The sequence below is a fragment of the Saccostrea echinata genome, unplaced genomic scaffold (genome assembly GCF_033153115.1).
Source record: "Saccostrea echinata isolate AGI-Se365-2 ecotype Australia unplaced genomic scaffold, CSIRO_AGI_Sech_v1 ptg000029l, whole genome shotgun sequence".
NCBI lineage: Eukaryota > Metazoa > Mollusca > Bivalvia > Ostreida > Ostreidae > Saccostrea > Saccostrea echinata.
The window spans coordinates 7,622,974-7,642,897 of record NW_026889778.1 but is presented as its reverse complement, the minus strand read 5'-3'; the positions used below and the strand labels follow the sequence as shown (position 1 = coordinate 7,642,897).

Below are 19,924 nucleotides of genomic sequence, written 5' to 3'. Positions count from 1 at the left end.
TAGACAAAAATAAAATTATTCATAGAAAATACTGGATGGAGAGGGCTTAACCCTGTACTATTACCATATTTACGTATGCACGTGTCTTCTTCTTTTTTTTTCTTTTTTTTAAAATAAGACAAAAGGATACACGTACATACTTCATTAGCTTGTTTCAAATTTAATGTATTTTTCCGGAAATATTGTAGTCGTCTCTTTTCCATAGCTCATTAGTTATCATAACATGCTTCCAGTTGTGAATTGGGGATTTCCAAAACGTAAACAATGTTGAAATACATGTAGAAATAATTCAAATTCCAGATTGTTAGAATTTTTTTTGATGTTTATTGATTTCTTCATATGAATTAGATATTCACTCATATGATGTGAAGGTCCTCAAAGTGGCAATGCGACTGGTTGATAGGTCAGTAGAATGACATTCTGTATACTGGTATAATATTAAAATAGATCTATGAAGTCTAAAGTTATATCTCTTTTACTTTTTTATACGAGAAGAGGTGGACCTATAGTTTTTCAGCACAAATGAAGATAGTGCCAAAAAAATCATTACACTCAACACAGAATAACCAATCAGGATTAACAGGAACTCATGTTTTAATGTTTAGAAAATTAAATGTGCTTCGTAGATCTAGATCTATTTTAAAAACTTCCTCAAGATCATTTTTAGCTGACATAGTGAAAACTTCCTTTATTTATTCTAAAATTGGAAAAAGAGAGTATTTCTAGTTTTTCTTTCATTTAAGTTTTTTGGTTTTTCTTTTCAGCATTGTTGAAACAATGGTCATTCCTTGGCATATCTTGCTTGACCAAAATTGTTTTCTTTGAACAACCCTTAATGATAATTGCAACTCAAGGACTTGTAGCTGGGAAAATTGTCACTCTCATGGGTTAAATTGTTTTGTCGTTAATAGCTTGTGTTTGATCATTGAGAAGGAATTATTGTGACAACACGTATATGTGTACAGTATATAGACAAGGAAATGGACTCTTAATTCAAACTTGAAAATCAAGGATGAAATGGAGTGATTCAGAACTGTACAATCATGTATATTGCTCTTATTAATCATATGTTTAAAAGATGGACAGTGTGTTTATCACAATTGATATTTTGATTACATGAGGTCATTTTAATTTTTTTTTTCAGAATTTAAGAAAAGAGATGTCAGCTGAGGACTGTGTCCCACTACGGCAGTCTCAGAATTACCTGTGGGACGTCACCAAAATACTGGGTCAGGGAGCCACCAGTAAAGTGTACAAGGGCAGAGAAAAGGTAAAGCTGGTTTTTTATTATACACATAGAAGTAATATTGATTTGTTAAATTAACAGATTTATTTATAAATATCATATATTACTCTTTCATTTACTTAATTAACATGCTTAGAATGAAAATTTGTACAACCTTTTGGCCTGGTTGTTAAGAAAGTCAAGCTAATATTATTAGAAGAAATTATTCCACTCGGATTGAATCCTTTTGTCATATTTTCACATGATTGAGAAAAAAAATTATAATTATATATTTTTGAAATTAAGTAACTTTTTTTTATTTTAATTGATCATTATATATTAGAATCAACTGCAGAAGTTGATTTTGCTGTTTATTTCAGAGAAATGGAGAGGAGGTGGCTGTTAAGGTGTTCTCGTCGGCAGCGATGCAGAGAAGCCCCGAAGTCCAGGTCAGGGAATTCCAGGTGATGATGCAACTCAAACACGAAAATGTCGTTCAACTCCTGGGAATCGAGGAAGAAGTAAGTTCTCCCTGGTTTGTTAAGCTGATGGTTAGAGTTGAAGCAATATATGTCAGATTGATTTAATCTATTTTTGACCAGATTGTGAAGCAAAAATTAATTTGGTCTGTTGATAGATGATGCCTATATGCAGTATGCATTTTAGAAAAGATAAATAAAGCCTGCTAGCTTTTTGGATTTAAGTGTTTAAATATACAGTGGGGCACAAATGGAAAGGTCGTAACATTTTAAATTATTAGAAGTATTGTGCCAACATTGACTTTAACATCATGTTTTAATGGAAAACAAAATACATGTGTTTTAACAATGATAATGTTAATGGTTATCATGGTTAGTAAGTGCACAGCCATAGGTCTACTGATTGCTTTAATTTGACTGACTTTCCAGGAGTATAAAAAATACCCCACAGTCAGATTAAAGTCATCTGAAGGCATGTGAGTGTGTGTATATAAACATGTATTTGTTGATATAATTATGTAATAATCAAGTATGTAACTGTACATAGTGAATTGAAGTACAATATAAATGATGCGGTGTTTCACTGTACATTTATTTACATTTCCAACTGTTTTCTCTTTAATAACTCTTTGAAAGTTAAATGTGTTAATTTCTCAATATTTACAACTGAATGTAAATTTTGCCTAGTGAAAGGTCAAGTGCCTAATATGCATGCCAATTTTTAGCTAGGCTGTCATTGTGTCTGATGTGAGTGGGCAGGGATTATGGAAATTAACATGAATGCTTGTTGTATTTCAATTCGATTGGAAAGCATTTTCGATTTTTCATTACATATTTATTTCACAAATAAATGTAAATGTAAGGAATCACTGCCTAGTTTGTTGGGTATGCCAGGGACATTAACGACAGTTGGAAACATGGAATAATTATGCATATGATAATGTTATGCAAATTATTCCATATTTTCAACTGTTGTTAATGTCCTGGCAAACCCAACAAACTAGATAGTGATTCCTTAACCTATAAATGAAATCTTGTTTTCTATCATGCAGGATGTAAATAACCACAAGGTTATTGTGATGGAGTTATCGCAGTACGGGAGTCTGTACACACTGCTGGACGAGCCCAAAAACTCGCTGGGACTCGAGGAAGATGAGTTCATTATAGTCCTCAAGGATCTCAGTATGGCACACTCTATCTATCGTGTTTGAAGTTTTTGTTAAAAGATATGGAATATAATCATTGAAAAGTGTTTTAAATTTTATTCTTTTGAACATTCAAGATCCAACACTAACATATGGTTATCAACTGGACAGAAAGATACAGGATGTGATCGGGGGGCATCTTGTTGAAAAATTTCTAGAATCAAATAAAAGAAATGCAGTGAAATTAATTAAAAGCTATTTTATTGATAATTATTATTACAACCCCTTTGAAGTGATCATTAGTATAATTAAAATTGTTGTATTTAACATTTATTTAATTAGTGCAATGATGATGTCTGTGTTTCACAATGTTCCCTTACATTTTATTCTTGTGTGTTTTTAGCTGCAGGAATCCAGTATTTGAGGGAAAAAGACATTGTTCACAGAGACATCAAACCAGGAAACATTTTGTTGTTCAAAGACGACGAAGGGAGGTGGGTAAACAAGGTGTAATTTATACATTTCTTTTGTGTAAAGCATACCATGACAATTATTGTGTAATACATGCAGTTGAATCTTTTATAGCTTATACCTTGATATGTCTAATACCACAGAAATGTCAATGAAAGCAATTCTGCAATTCTGACAATGTACGTCATATTAAATTTGCTGCTAACTTGAAACTCGATTGAATTCATTTCTTTGTTCAGTTTTGCTGATGTCAATTCAATGATAACAATAAGAATTTGAATGTGTGTGCTTGTACATGTATGGTGTTGCACATTATAAAATGATGACAATGAGTATTTCTTTTCATAGGTCTGTTTATAAACTGACAGATTTTGGTGCTGCTAAACAACTGGAAAGTGAGGACGAACAATTTATGTCCCTCTATGGCACAGAAGAATATCTGGTAAATCTCTAGATATAGATTTATGTCTCTCTATGGCACACAAGAGAATCTGGTAAATCTCTATATATAGATTTATGTCCCTCTATGGCACAGAAGAATATCTGGTAAATCTCTATATATAGATTTATGTCTCTCTAGGGCACACAAGAGTATCTGGTAAATCTCTATAATAGATTTATGTCTCTCTAATTCTCAGAAGAATGTCTGGTAAATCTCTATGATAGATTTATGTCTCTCTACGGCACAGAAGAATATCTGGGAAATCTCTATATAGATTTATGTCTCTCTACGGCACAGAAGAATATCTGGGAAATCTCTATATATAGATTTATGTCTCTCTACGGCACAGAAGAATATCTTGGAAATCTCTATAATAGATTTATGTCTCTCTAGAGCACAGAAGAGTATCTGGTAATCTCTATAATTATAAAGATTTATGTCCCTTTACTGCACAGAAGAGTATCTGGTAAATCTTTACATATAGATTTATGTCCCTCTATGGCACAGAAGAGTATCTGGTAAATCTCCATAATAGATTTATGTCTCTGCACAGAAGAGTACATGTATCTGGTAAATCTCTACACATGCATTTATGTTCCTCTGTGGCACAGAAGAGTATCTGGTTTATCTCTACATCTGGAAGGGAGAAGTTTGACTATAACTATTTTTGAATTACCTTCTCTCTATTAATCACAGCATCCTAACATTTATGGCCGAGCGGTGATTAAGGATGGAAACACAGGTCCATTTGATGCCACCGTTGACCTTTGGAGCTTAGGGGTCACGATTTATCATGCTGCAACGGGACACCTACCATTTAAAGCATATGGGGGAAGAAGAAACAGACACAAAATGTAAGCAGTTCTGATGGAAAAATTATTTTACAAGTATCAATGGTACATTGTTGCATTTTGATATACAAGTACATGCTCTTATTTCAGATTAAAAAGGATAATTAATTTTACATGAATACAATCAATTATTAAACAAGATTCCTTCATAATAATTGGAGGTAAAACATGTAAAACTGAAAGCACAATTTATAGTTAGAATGTTATTCTTTTGAGACAGGTATGAAATCACGAAGACAAAAGAGAGTGGGGTGATTTCTGGGGTACAGAAGTATGAAGACGGACCGGTTGAGTGGAGCCGTGATCTCCCACTTACCTGCCTGTTGTCTGTGTAAGTCACTAGTGGTAAATACACATGTAATAGATGTTCATCATTTGTTTCTTCTAATTGTTTTTTTAAAGTAAGCTTGATTACAAATATTGATGCAATACATCAAAAGCTTGATATGATTATGAAAATGTTTCATACGAATAGACATAAAATTAAGATCCTGGCATATCAATCATATTGTTACCCATCTTCAGAAGTTATGCAAATATAATTTAATTTTGTTTGTATTCTAGCCTCTGATTGGTTAATATCCAAAAAGGAACACAAATTATTTCTGTATAACCTGGTTTGGTATGGGGACACACCCCCCTGACAACCAGCTGAATCGTCTGTATCCATGCAATCCTCTCATTTCCAGTCCTCGGGATTCATGGAAAATTCCAGATTTAATAAATGTACCTTTAACTTCAAACAGTAACTCGGATCTTACCACATGTAAACAAAAAACATGGCTGCTAGAGGATTATGTATCAGTTTTTACCTCCCCTCGCTTCCCATCACTTCCGTTACTATGGTTGTATTATTGAGCGGCAAATTTGAACTGATAAAAAGCAACGAAATTTTACACCCAGAGTTGTTTAATGATTTTAGAATTAAATTATAAGGAATGACTCTAATTCTTGGCCAAATTATTCGAGGATAACCTGGTTTGGGTCAGTTTACGCTGTTTTATAATCCGCTTCGCGGATTATAAAGCGTAAACTGACCCAAACCAGGTTATCCTCGAATAATATGGCCAAGAATTAGTGTCATTCCTAAAATAAATTTGAATTTTATTCTCTTTTTGTGTGTGTGTGTGTGTTGGGGGGATGTTAAAATTTGAATACTATAATAAATTTTATTCTGTCAATATAGAGGTTTGAAGAAGTTCTTGGTTCCACTACTCGCCTCACTGCTAGAGAGCAATGAAAGAAAACGGACAACATTCGACAGGTTCTTCGAGAAAGTGGCAGATCTTCTTGACAAGAAAGTTCTGAATGCATTTTGTCCAGTAACTTGGTCCAATATGAGAATTTACGTTAACAAAGACACCAAGTATGTTGATTCCCCAAAATGATAATTAAATACATGTACTTCATGAAGTTGATAAATGCTATGAAAATTATAGCAATATTTATCAAATAATTTGTACATTAATTTATGAACATGTCTCATCCAAATGAAGCAGCCTCTAATAAATTCATGCCCCTAAAATTGACAGATATATGTAAAATGTACTAAATTTATTTGATACTGAGAAAAATAGAAAAAAAATATTCAACTAGGTTTTTTTTCTGTATGCTATATGTACTTGCTGCATTAGTTAAAATGAAATTTTATTCTGTTATAACAGTAAAACAAAAAAAATGGCTTATCCGATACATCTGTTTCACCAGGAATTCTGACCTTTAGGCCATCATTGAAAAATTTTTGTTTTATGTACTCTGACCCACATTTTTTAAGATGGGTAGGTAGGTAATTTTTCTTTTGTAGAATTATTGTACACTTTGATAAACATTTAAACATCATAAAAAATCACAGACTAAAGAAATTTACTGAATGATGTTTTCATAAAGGCCTGACAACTAGACAGATTTATTGCTACTTTCAATCTAAAAAGCTTCTTAGGGAAATGATAATTCTAACTTTAAGAATGATACAGACAATCTGCATTTTCACAGAAAGCAAAAAAAAAAAAGGAATTTAAAGTACTAAAAATATGACCGAAAAAAATGTTTGGGAAGGGGCAATTTGATGGGTCAGTCGGATATGGAGTACAACAAACAAATCATTTTTTATCGTTGGCCTAATTTTCATTTCCATCATATCATTTTCCACAATATTTACACTGTGCAATCCAACTTCCCATTTCTTCTGACACAGAATTTTATCCTGGTGCATGTCGATTAGATTTCACTGTATATTGTTATGTTTTTAATAAGGCTATTTGAATAAGTTTTTGTGATATGTACCTGCAGTGCAGTGCATTGCACATTTAGTGGACATTGAATACTGTATAACTTCCTTTAATACAACAAAATTTAACATTTTCTGCAGCCCTTTATACTTCTTATAAATATACTAATTTAAAATTTAATGGCTGACTTTTGTTCCAGACTGTCGGGCCTGCAGGAAGTGATCGCTGAGCAGTGTGAAGTGGCAGCTGTCAATCAAATCCTGGTTGTTGACGGAGAGTTACTGGAGCATACAGTTGACCCCCTTGACCCTGTATCAGAGTATCCAAAGTCTATCACAGAGGACAACCCTATATTTGTGTTCCTAAAGTCCTATCCAGATCACAGATATTTCCCTAACTGTGTATATCGTAAGCAGTTTGTTGTTTTCTATGTCATGTTAATTTTAAATTTGTTGCACTATAAAGTGATTCTTAAAGGTACAAGGCATCGTGACTTGTATTGTCAGATATGTAAACCAACTTTTATTTGTCTGCATGAAATATTTGCTAGTTTCATAATCTTCTTGATTTCTTAACTATAGGCTGGTACTCATGCTGCAATTAACCTCATGCAATTTTTATTACCTAATCAAATGGATTTTGTTGTTTTATTAGAGATTTAATATTTTCATATATTCTGTATGTGTATTCAGTTTTTCTTATCTTTTGAAACAGATCTATTGAAATACCGGTCAATAGACTGTGATCTATTGGACCGCCGGTCAATAGACAGTGATCTATTGGACCGCTGGTCAATAGACAGCGATCTATTGGACCGCCGGTCAATAGAATGCGATCGATCTATTGTACCGGCAACGTATTTCGGAAAAACCGATCCGGGTTTTGAATTCGTATGAAACATTGCGCAGACGTCAGTGGTAAACAGTCATTTAATGTGATCTTTTGATAATAATTTTTAAAAAAGTAAGATTTCAATGGTAGGATATTTTATTCTATGAGAGTTACTTCAATTGTATGAAAGATGCACCACATCTAGGTATTAATTTACAATGATTTGAATGCATAATGGTATGGAAACCTTCTGTAATATACAATTGTAACACTAAAAACTGAATTGAGAAAATGGAATTAGGTAATAAAACAATTATTTAATGCCTGAGCAGTCAATAGACCAGAATTTTTTTCCCTTGGTGCAGGGAACAGCTCAGTGTGTTCTATTGCCCTCGGCCATTGGCCTCGGGCAATAGAACACACTGAGCTGTTTCCTGCACCTCGGGAAAAATATTCTGGTCTATTGACTGCACAGGCATTAAATAATTGTGTTTTATTGCATGCAATTCTCTGTACACATGCAACAGTTAATTGCTTACAATTCTTCACTTTCTCTCATAAAACATACAAATGAAACAAGAGTTGTATTGAAGGTATTACATCCTAACATCCAGACTAGTCAAACTTATTGAACCATATACTCTTAATGAGACATTTGGGCAATTACTTGTATTTTGCAGCTAATTAAGAATCTTTTGTTGGTATTAATATCACACATCATTTCAGTGGTTTGGGTTTGTAGTTAGGCCTTTCTTTGTAAAAATAACCTTCATATTCTGCAAATGACCCCTCTTTTAAAGTTCCGATTGGTTACTGTTGAAAAAATGGATGCAACTTCACTTGAATATAGAACAGTGATCTATTCTAGAAACAATCTCGTGTCACTATGAAAACTTTTGCATGCAATAATATTTACCACATACACACATTGCAATTTACCCCATGAGATTATCTGCATGGGATTAATTGTAATATGTGTACATGCCTTAAGAATTTCATCTGATAAACTGCAAGTATATGAATTACTCTATGTAGATATCTTGAAAAAAAGAACTGATCTTTCAATTGAAATTTTATTTTATTGTAGCCGAGTTTCCGCGATTCAGCAGCTCTGTTCATATCAGCAATGACTACCAGCTGTCCAAGTTGTGTTGTACAGTGATGTCATTTCATCTCAGGCTTGTCAGACAGTACCACAGGAAGTTACAGCTATTACAGAGGAGTGTCAGGGGATATATGTAATTATAGCAACACTTCTTTTTTCAGTGTCTGATCAAGTTTATGTACAAAATATATGTATATAGGTTACAAGGAATTCTAAGACATAATTCTGTAGACAGATATGTACTTAATTACATGAAAATGAAAATTACATTCATTTGAAACAAAATATAAACTCAGCATTACTGGCTCACCATGAATTGTTTTATATAATAGCAGTTTATTATTTAAAAAAAACAAAGTATACATTGCCATCTTAAGTACTGCATATCTAGGAACTGTGTGTTCAGACATAATTTAGACAATTTAGACGTACCAGTGTGTAATGACAAGTATATTATGTTTACAAAAAGAACATACTGGCTCATCATAAACAGTTTCATAATTATATTTTTTACTGGAATGGCAACTTATCATAATTAAAATTGAACACTCACATGTGAATTGATATAGTTCTACCTTTTGAGTATTGCACATTAAGTAAACTTTCATTTCTGGGTTTTACCCCCAATACCTGTACATAACCAAATACGATTATTTTTTTTGCTTTTAAGACATGAGCTTCACCATGAGATTGACCACTTAGTAGACTATCTCAGACATCAGAAACAACATAACCAGACTTGTCAACTGTGGACAAGGAACTATAACCACTCCGTGGCCCAGAACATGGCACTAGTCAGGGGGACCAACCAGGGGCAAGGGGCCAAAGAAAGGGAAATACTGCTAGAGGGAAATCAGAAGTATATCAGGGACCTGGAAAAACAGGCAAGAACCAGAGCTTAGGTGTCCAATCACAGGCCTTGTTACAAAATATTAGACCAATAAGGAGTCCTTTTACAGAAATTATCCAAATAATCAGTGGATAATTTAATTAAATTTAGGAATGCAGAACTTGAATTATTATTTGATATTATGACAAAAAATTGATATTTATTTCCAGGTTGACAACATAATGAAGGGAGCAGAGGAACAGCTGAATCAGATCCAGAGAGATGAGCTTCAAAATAAGAGACTGGAGAGATACTGGGGGGACGAGAATCTGGCCTGTCACTCTGATACTTATAGATGGTATACACTATATATACGTCTGTCACTCTGATACTTATAGATGGTATACACTGTAGAGCCTGTCACTCTGATCCTTATAGATGGTATACACTATATATACAGCCTGTCACTCTGATACTTATAGATGGTAAACACTATATATACAGTCTGTCACTCTGATACTTATAGATGGTATACACTATACAGTCTGTCACTGATACTTATAGATGGTATACACTATACAGTCTGTCACTGATACTTATAGATGGTATACACTATATAGTCTGTCACTCTGATACTTATAGATGGTATACACTATATATACAGTCTGTCACTCTGATACTTATAGATGGTATACACTATACAGTCTGTCACTCTGATACTTATAGATGGTATACACTATATATACAGTCTGTCACTCTAATACTTATAGATGGTATACACTATACAGTCTGTCACTCTGATACTTATTGATGGTATATACTATATCTGTCTGTCACTCTGATACTTGTACCATATAAGCAGAAAATTTATTCAGGATTCAATTGTGGCTTTTTTAGAGAGGCCGATGTTGAGATCACTAAATTAAATATTGCTTACAATTTATTCTGCATTAGAGGGTAATGTTATCTTTGTATGCACCATAAAATCATTATGATTACATCTCGCTAAAATTAAATACTGATTTTTAAGGACAAATCCCTAAATTTGTGTCTTGCTAAAAAATTCCACTTTTGCGTTGTATGGTGTACACTCAGATATTTATACAGCCTAACTGTCACACTGATACTTACAGATGGTATACAGCGTATACTATACACTAATTCAGACATTTATCAGGCAATTCTTTTGCCTCTATTTTTTAATAAACGTCAAAGGATGTACATGCACATGTATCTGAGATACGCATCCTTGAAAAAATAAATCTTTTAGTAACTGCATATTCCTGAAACCAGAAGTCAATACTGATGCTGAGTGGAATATATAGCTGAATGGGAGCTTCAGTGTAAAAGATGCACTGAAGAACTGTATAACTTTCAATCCACCATGGAGCTGGTTGTAATGTTGTGCTGTTTTTGCTTGTAGTGGAGAGAAAATTGAAGTGATGCTGGAATCAATGCGGGGGATCATGATCGCATTTAAAGAGGACAGACACAGAGTGGTTCTAGGCAAACTGGAGGAAAATATCCATATGGTAGAAAAGTAGGTCCATCAATTTAAAACTGTTTACTAGTGAGGATATAAACAATATAATCTGCCTTGATTTACAGCAACTTGTTCTTTAACAAAATTAAAACATGTAATATGTGCATTCTCCTTATCTAGACACAAAAAGTGAAAAATTAGGTAGTCAGTTTTACTATTAATACGATTACTGTTCTTAATGACATTTTAAATTAAATAAATGTTAACTTCCAAGTTATAGATAAAATCTCTTTTTAAAAATTATAAATTTTGCAAAATTTAAAAATATTGCAAAGAGGTAGAAAATTTTTTAGATATGGTAACCATTTTTCTTTTATGATAGTTTGATATAATTATTTTACTATTAACCTGTTATATTTAATGTTACAGAAATCGACTGCAGACACTGTGTTCTAAATCCCTGTCCATATTAGAGAGTTGTAACCGCTGTACAGAAAAACAGTACAATGCATACTACATGTGGTACAAGTAAGTCTACACAAAAACAGTATAATGTATACTACATGTGGTACAAGTAACTTTGTACATTACAAGGAAAGTTAAATTTAAGATGATAAAGCCTTAGGAAGAGTAAAATCATGTAATTCTTAATCACTGGTTATTAAAATTTTAAAGTTTCAAGTAATTTTATCTGTACATAGAGATATCAAATATATTATTTGATAAAAAAAAAAAAAAAAATTCAGTCTTACCTGTTTTTAATTGATATTCCAAAGTGTTGTATGATATAAGAATCGCATAAAGTCAGTTTCAACTTTTAAGGGAGCAAAAAACAACAAACAATTATCAGTGCATGATATAATAACTATTAATTTTATCAACTGACTATATATAAATTTAGTTGATAAATGTAAAATTGAATTTTGTCAGAACTTGTTTGAATTTAAATGTTATGTTTGTACACCTGTATTTATACAGTCAGGCAGTGGACACTCGTAACAGGTGTGATAAAGTGAATCTGAAACTGGGTCACCTGGAGAAGAGACAGACAGAATATGTCAGTAAATTAGACGAGGTAAGAAGTAATAAGTTACAGAAATTACAATATGTCGGTAAATTAGACGAGGTAAGAAGTAACAAGTTACAGAAATTACAATATGTCGGTAAATTAGACGAGGTAAGAAGTAACAAGTTACAGAAATTACAATATGTCGGTAAATTAGACGAGGTAAGAAGTAACAAGTTACAGAAATTACAATATGTCGGTAAATTAGACGAGGTAAGAAGTAACAAGTTACAGAAATTACAATATGTCGGTAAATTAGACGAGGTAAGAAGTAACAAGTTACAGAAATTACAATATGTCGGTAAATTAGACGAGGTAAGAAGTAACAAGTTACAGAAATTACAATATGTCAGTAAATTAGACGAGGTAAGAAGTAATAAGTTACAGAAATTACAATATGTCAGTAAATTATGAGGGGTGATCAGAAAGTTCGCAAACTAGTTGAATTACTTCTTTAAAAGAAATAAAATGAGGTTTCAGTGTTCATTACTTTTTAAAGTAGTCCTCTCCGATTTTAATGCACATCTGCCATTGTTCTGCCCATGCACAAATCACATGATCCAGGCGGTCATGTGACGTGCTCAGTAGCAGTCTGTTCAAAGAGATTTTTCCGAGTCTTATATTTCTTACCCTGCAAGTTATTTTTTATAACAAGAACAGACCATCTGTCAAAAAAGGCCAATTCTCGGCAATAGGATGGGCGGATAAGGATATATCTTCCCAGAATTAGCATGGTAACCATCACAACCCAAGTCCTCGGTTTTGGGAGCGTCGTCTATCCAATGTGGAAACAGTATGGGCGCCTTCTTTTTTTCATATTTCATATGTTTAAAGTCTAAAGTAAAGGATATTTTAGGGATTTGATAATTATATTATTGTTCAGTTATTCAACTATTTTTCTAATTGTAACTTGGCGTTCTTTCAAAACAAATTGCTCAACTAAGGACACATCTTTCTACCAGCTTGCTTTCGCTGGGCAACAGAACAAACATCATTTTTAACCATCTCCCTGCCTTCACTAAAACAATCAATCCAATTAATGATTGAACTTCTTGTAAGCATGAACTTTGTACAAATTGTCATATTCTACTGCAAAGGAATTTCTGAGATATATGTTAAACTTTACAGCCGTTTGTTGTCTGAGTACGACTGAGTCAACCATTTTTTGTCACAAGTCACCTACATGTTGACATAATTTTCACATTGTGACATCACAATCACGGAGCAAAACATTATATAATATCTGTTATTTATAGAACATGTGTATGACTATATGTGTGCCAAATTTCATTCTGATCTGAATTGTGGTTCTGTAAATATAGAGATAGTTCGTGAACTTTTTGATCACCCCTCGTAGACGAGATAAGAAATGATAAGTTACAGAAATTACAATATGTCAGTAAATTAGACAAGGTAAGAAAAAAATAAATTACAGAAATTACAATATGTCAGTAAATTAGACGAGGTAAGAAGTAATAACTTATAGTAATCATAACTTATAATTTTGATAAGCATATCCCTTACCACATATAAATTTTTGCTTACTAGGATATTTTTGTTTTTGTTTCAGTTTTCTAAGGTGATGATAGGGAGTATGCATGATATTGTATGTGAGCCCAACTTCACACCTAATAATAAGGAGCAACAAAGACAAAGGATATCTACAAACCTTCTCAACCAACTCAACAACAGGTAAGCCTGTCAAATCAACTACATTAAAGGGCAGAGGAATTCTCAATGTATAATGAGAAGGCATGACTATTCTCATAATGGTGATTAAAATTTTAGTTCGTATTCACAAATTCTTGGTTCATCTTTATTGCATTATTGCAATGCACACTGTACACTTGTATCAATCAATATATTTATCCAATTATCAGATTGTCAAATGTCATAGGTGTGAATTTGCATAAATGTATACAGATTAAAACCATACTAGGGTTGTCTTCTTTGAATTTTCCAATGTTCCTATATTCATAGAGGTTAAATTGATCAGAGAAATTCCTACAATCCTTCATTTGTAAAAATTTCTTATGTAATGTTCACGTAGCTGTGTCCTCAGTGTTTTGCTTTGCATAGTCAAGGAGAATGGGATTTCAGAAATAATGCATCTGAACCCATCAAACATTACTTTTACAACACTGAGTGAAGAATTAGTGAACAGATAGGTAAAAATGCAACATAAATACTGAGCAATGGTTTGTGAATGAAGTGAGTGATAAGCAAAAATGCAAAGGGCAGATAGAACAGAGTGCAAATAGAACAGAGTGCGAACAGAACAGAATGCAGATAGAACAGAGTGCAAACAGAGCAGAGTGCAAACAGAATAGAGTGCAAACAGAACAGAGTGTAGATAGAACAGAGTGCAAACAAAACAGAGTGCAAACAGAACAGAGTGCAAACAGAACAGAGTGCAGACAGAACAGAGTGCAGATAAAACAGAGTGTAGATAGAACAGAGTGCAGACAGAACAGAGTGTAGATAGAACACTATCTGAATAGAAAACAGCAGCTATAGAGTTAATAGTGAGTGAACATAGAGCAGCCTGTGAATGAAGAAAATAATATAGTTCTATTAAATGTGAAGGTACAAATGCTAAGGAAATGGAAAGTATGATGATATGAACAGTATTACAGTCAATAAAATGTTTTTGTAGAATTGCTTAGTCATTAATATTGCATTAAATTTTAGTGATAGATTGTGGAATGTCAGAATTGTTTTATATTGTAGATTGGAATCGGTAGAATTGGAGGTGATAGCTCTAACACAGAGTGTAGATGAGAATTCCAAAATAATAAATAGGTAAGTACAGTGCTGTATATGTAACAAGCTATCAAATACTTGTACAGTACCAGTTACTGTGCTTCATTCTCATTAAATTTTCATTTTGTTAAACACATTTCATTAAATGCATACATAAACATGTAAGATTTTCTGTTGGTTTGAAAAAGATGTATCACTGTTTACTATATAGTAAAAGATTTGGGGGTAAATAGTTTTTGCCCTGTCTGTCCGGCTAGCTGTCTGTTTGTCCGCAAAAACTTTAACCTTGCCCAAAACTTTTGATTGGTTGGAGCTATGGCTTTCATGTTTCACATGTGTATTCCTTGTGACAAGACCTTCCTTTAGGTACCAACATATTTGACCTTTTGACCTTGGAGTTTGACCCTCTTTTGTAAAGATTTATCAACTTTAACCTTGGCCATAAATTTTGAACAGTTGGTGCTAAGGCTTTCATATTTCACTTGCGTATTCATTGTGACAAGACTTTTCCATAGGTGTAACTATTTTTTACCTTTTGACCTTGACCTTAGAGTTTGACCCACATTTAAAAAACTTTAACCTTGGCCATGACTTTTGCACAGTTAGTATTAGGGCTTTCAAATTTCTCAGGTATATTCCTTGTGAAGACCTTTCTTTGGATATCAACAATTTTGACCTTTTGACCTTGTTCTTGGAGTTTGACTTACTTTTGAAAAACTTTAACCTTGTTCATATCTTTTGAACAGGTGGGGCTAGGGCTTTTATATTTTGCCTATGTATTTCTTATGACAAGGTCTTCCCCTGTGCACCATTAATCTTGACCCTTTGACCTTGGAAATTGATCCACTTTTAGAAAACATTAAATTGACCATAACTTTTGAATGGTTAGTGCTTGGGCTTTCATATTTACCAGGTGTATACATTGACATAAGTCCTTTCTTTGGGTAACAACAATTTTGATCTCTTGACCTTGGAGTTGGGACTTGCATTTGAGAAACTTTAACCTTCACCATAAGCTGCCACACAGGGGCATCAGTGTTTCACAAACATACCTTGTTGCTTCTAAATTTGTATATATTGTTTATTGTATTTCAGCACTGAACAGCATATAAATGAAGGTGACTTTTGAAGAATCATGCAGTTAAAAAGTGTAAACAAAGCTCAGCGATGTGTGAACAAAGCTCAATAGAGTGTGAACAAAGCTCAACAGAGTGTGAACAAAGCTCAACAGAGTTTGAACAAAGCTCAACAGAGTGTGAAAAAAGAGTGTGAACAAACTGATCAGATGTGGACCTTGTTTAAACCTTTGAACTAAAGTAACGCAACAACATTTTACCTCAGCACAGCTCTTTCTTTAAAACAGGAGAACTTTAAGGATTAATGTGATATATCTCTTCAGCACACTTCAAAACCGTATTCCCCAAGATTTGTTGACTAGTTGTGTATACACAGTAATAGCTGGTTTATAGACTAAGCATGTATATAGAGTAAGACATGTAGATGGATTGTGAAATAATTGTGTAATGGTTTGTGTATATACAGTAATACATGTAGATGGATTGTGAACTAAAAGTGGATACACAGTAATAGCTGGTTTGTGTATGTACACTGATACTGTACATGTCGTTGGGTTGTGAACCTAATGTGCATACTGTAAAACGTGCTTACAAAGAAGTGCTAGGGATAGAAAATTTTGCTTTGTTATAAAAATAATTTGTTATTAATATCTTAAGTTCACAATACATTTTAAAACCATGGGGAATTAAAATCAAACAGCTGTAAGCATGAATCCAGTATAAGAGTGTTCACTGTAAGCTTGTTTTACTGTACACAGTAATAACTGGTTTGTGGACTGATTATATATAATTATGTACAGTAATGCATGTATATGTACTGTATACACAGTCATGAAAGATTAATACTGAAGAAATATTGGATTACTCCTTATGTTTTGTGATCAAGCATCCATTGCCACCAAAATTCGATGTATTATATGAATGTAAATTATAACAGTACAAAACCTATTACATATAGAAGAAAAACCTTACGTGGCCAGACACATTACAGCTGTAGAAGTCAGTTAGTTTACCTCATCTCCTTATTGTATTATGTCAGACTAGACTAGATATAGAAAAACAGATAGTATAATTATTACCTTTTAGTAGCTAGCACTGTCTACTTTATGTATTGGAAGGTGGAATTTTTTGTGTTGATATAATGATACGTGAGATTTAATGTTCATATTATGTATGGAAGTTTCCATCCTGGAAGTCTGCAAGCAATCAAAACAATCAGTATTTTGTTAAGGTTGTCATGAGCTACAGATAATAGATATTTTTGCTCTGTAGAACAAACACTGAATGTGAAAGTGAGAGATTTTATAAGTGTATGGAAATAAACACCGAGAGAGAGAGAGCGAGAGCTTTTGTAGGTGCATGGAAATTAATATTGTGTGTAAGAGAGAAAGCTAGAGCTTGTGAATGCATGGAATTAACATATAAGTGCATATCATCAAATTTATTAATTGTTAGTTATATACAATTTTGTTAAATAACTGTTATTGACATTTATTAAATTGTACATTATTTGTTTCTGCTCGTAGAATATATATTTTTTTATTAAAAAAGAAACACTGATGCCTGTACATGTGTAGTTGTGTGAGTAAATGTATAATACTATTTCAATCTGTATTTTTATGCTTTATCTTTCAGAAAATATGAATTTGACAGCAATTCTTTTAATGTTTAACATCCCTCTCGAGAACTTTTCACTCATATGGAGACGCCACCACTTTCCGGTGGAGAGCTGCAAATTTTTACCTATACTCGGCACTCAGGGCCATTGAGCAGTGATTGATCTTTTTCATGCCAGCACCTGCTGCGACACGGGACCTCGGTGTATATGGTCTCATCCGAAGGACCGGGACAGCAATTCTAATTTTTAATTTATTTCTATACATATGTTTTGCCACTCAGATACTAAATGCAGGTTCATTGCATGCTATAGCCCAATGTCTTATTTAAATTTGTTTTATTTTATTTGGTTATTAGTATAGGATTTAATGATGCAGCTGTTGTAGAATAAAATACATAACCTGTGTAAGCAGGTTATGTATTTTTTTTTTTCCTTTTTTTTTTTTTTGCAATGGCTGCAACAAAAGCAAACCCACCCCAAGGTTAAGTAAACGGACAGAGATCAAGCTCATTAATCCCAAACAAATCGTGAACGGGGCAAAAACACGGACCCCTGGTAACATCAGAGGTGGGATCAGGTGCCTAGGAGAAGTAAGCATCCCCTGTCGACCGGTCACACCATGTATTGATCAGGTAGAGGAAGTACAAGTTTTGTCTTTACTGGTCCTCTGGCTTTTGGGAAGATTTTAAAATAACACATCCATATTTTCCATTCTCTTTAGCTACGAGAATAGCGAGACCCGTAGCCTTCTTGGTACCAAAAATTTTACTACTGAAGTTGTCATTTGTCTCTGAAATTCTGTTAAATGCCTTCAACAGTCTCAGAGAGGGAAAAAAGAACGGCTTTGTTTACAGGTAAAAATAGCGATCGTCGACTCGCAAGAGTTTACTACACTTAACTTTTTTGGGAAAAAAAATCCTTCTCTAGGGTGTTTTGGAAATAAAAATAATTCCAAAATTGCCAATATTTTTGTGCGCAATAAATTTCCAAGATATTTGCATACTATCCAGTCTGTCGACCAATTTTTCCCTGGAGAGCTGCATCTAGTTGTGAACGAATGTCATAAAGCAGTTTAGATAATTATATGGTTCTATGAAATTTTAAGATAATGAAAATAATTTGCGTGACTGATTTTTAGCTCAACTGAGCTGAAGGGTAGAGTGAACTTTTCTGATCGAAGATTGTCCGGCATCTGTCCGTCGGTGTCGTCTGTTAATTGTCCGTAAACTTTTCACATTTTTTGCTTCTCTAGAACCACAGGGCCAATATCAACCACGCTAGCCACAAAAGGGTCTTTGGTGAAGGGGATCAAAGTATGTCCAAGATCCACAAACTTTTTCAAGGGGAGATATTTAGGAATTGGTGAAAATTCTTCGGCATCTTATCGCATGATCTTTCAAAAATCGTAATTTTTATGAAAAATATTATCTACAACCTTGTTTATTAAAATACTGAATACAATAAACGTTATTGAAAGCATATTTTAAGAGATATTGAGAGCTGAAATTCAAAAACGGCAATATGCATATTTCAGTCAGATTTCGGCGAATTACTGCTCTGACGTCATAGGCGACAATTCAGTGATAGAGAGATGAGAATATGTCAACTATTTACGGAGTTATCAACGACAAATGCAGCTAAATTACGAAAAATGCTGAAAAAATTAATTCCTAGCGTGCTTTTTAATTACTATAGAAACATTAACTAGTTCTAAGGTATAAGGCTTTTGAGATATATTCGTTTTTTATTCGAAACATTCAGAATCTGTACAGCTCCGATTACGGCAATGTTTCGTGATCGGAAAATTATTTTTCAAGACTGCCATCCTTTACAAAACATAAGTAAATTAATGTTATGCTAAAAACGAAGAATAACAAAGTTAAACAATATTAAATTTGTAAATCAATTAAGTTAATACATGTGATAAGATGAAAAATCAAATTGTATTGTGATGGCGAGTTTCTTTGTCTTCGCCGCGTCTCCTTCGATATCGTCGCTGCTATTTTTACAATGTTAACAGATTTTTCAGATTTTTTCTTGCTGACAATTCTAAACTATAAGGTTGGATATTCAATTTCGTATCGATAAAATCAGTGATGTGGTCGTCCACAATGCAGAATATTCATGTCGTATCGCGTATATTTTAGTAAGATTAACTATAGAGCTGATCAGCCATTGTCGCCTTTGACATCACAGGGTCACATGATCGCTATCTAATTAACTTAGATTTTTAATTCAGGGGTTTTCATTTGAGTCAATAATTGGTTAATTACCGCGGTTTATCCGCAGCAAAACACAAAATTTATAAACTG

General features: G+C 33.3%; 1 protein-coding gene across 1 annotated transcript; it reads left to right on the top strand.

The window, feature by feature from the left end:
• The first annotated feature begins 308 nt into the window (after window positions 1–308).
• Window positions 309–16,839, top strand: LOC133195540 (serine/threonine-protein kinase TBK1-like). Its single transcript, XM_061331413.1, has 19 exons — window positions 309–403; window positions 1,145–1,270; window positions 1,606–1,746; window positions 2,757–2,886; window positions 3,253–3,343; window positions 3,669–3,762; window positions 4,459–4,616; window positions 4,834–4,944; window positions 5,800–5,979; window positions 7,041–7,249; window positions 8,760–8,910; window positions 9,448–9,661; window positions 9,837–9,964; window positions 11,030–11,146; window positions 11,519–11,617; window positions 12,068–12,164; window positions 13,726–13,847; window positions 14,886–14,957; window positions 16,014–16,839. The coding sequence occupies exons 2-19, from the start codon at window positions 1,160–1,162 to the stop codon at window positions 16,045–16,047; spliced, it is 2,259 nt and encodes a 752-aa protein (XP_061187397.1). The 5' UTR covers window positions 309–403; window positions 1,145–1,159; the 3' UTR covers window positions 16,048–16,839.
• The last annotated feature ends 3,085 nt before the right edge of the window (window positions 16,840–19,924 follow it).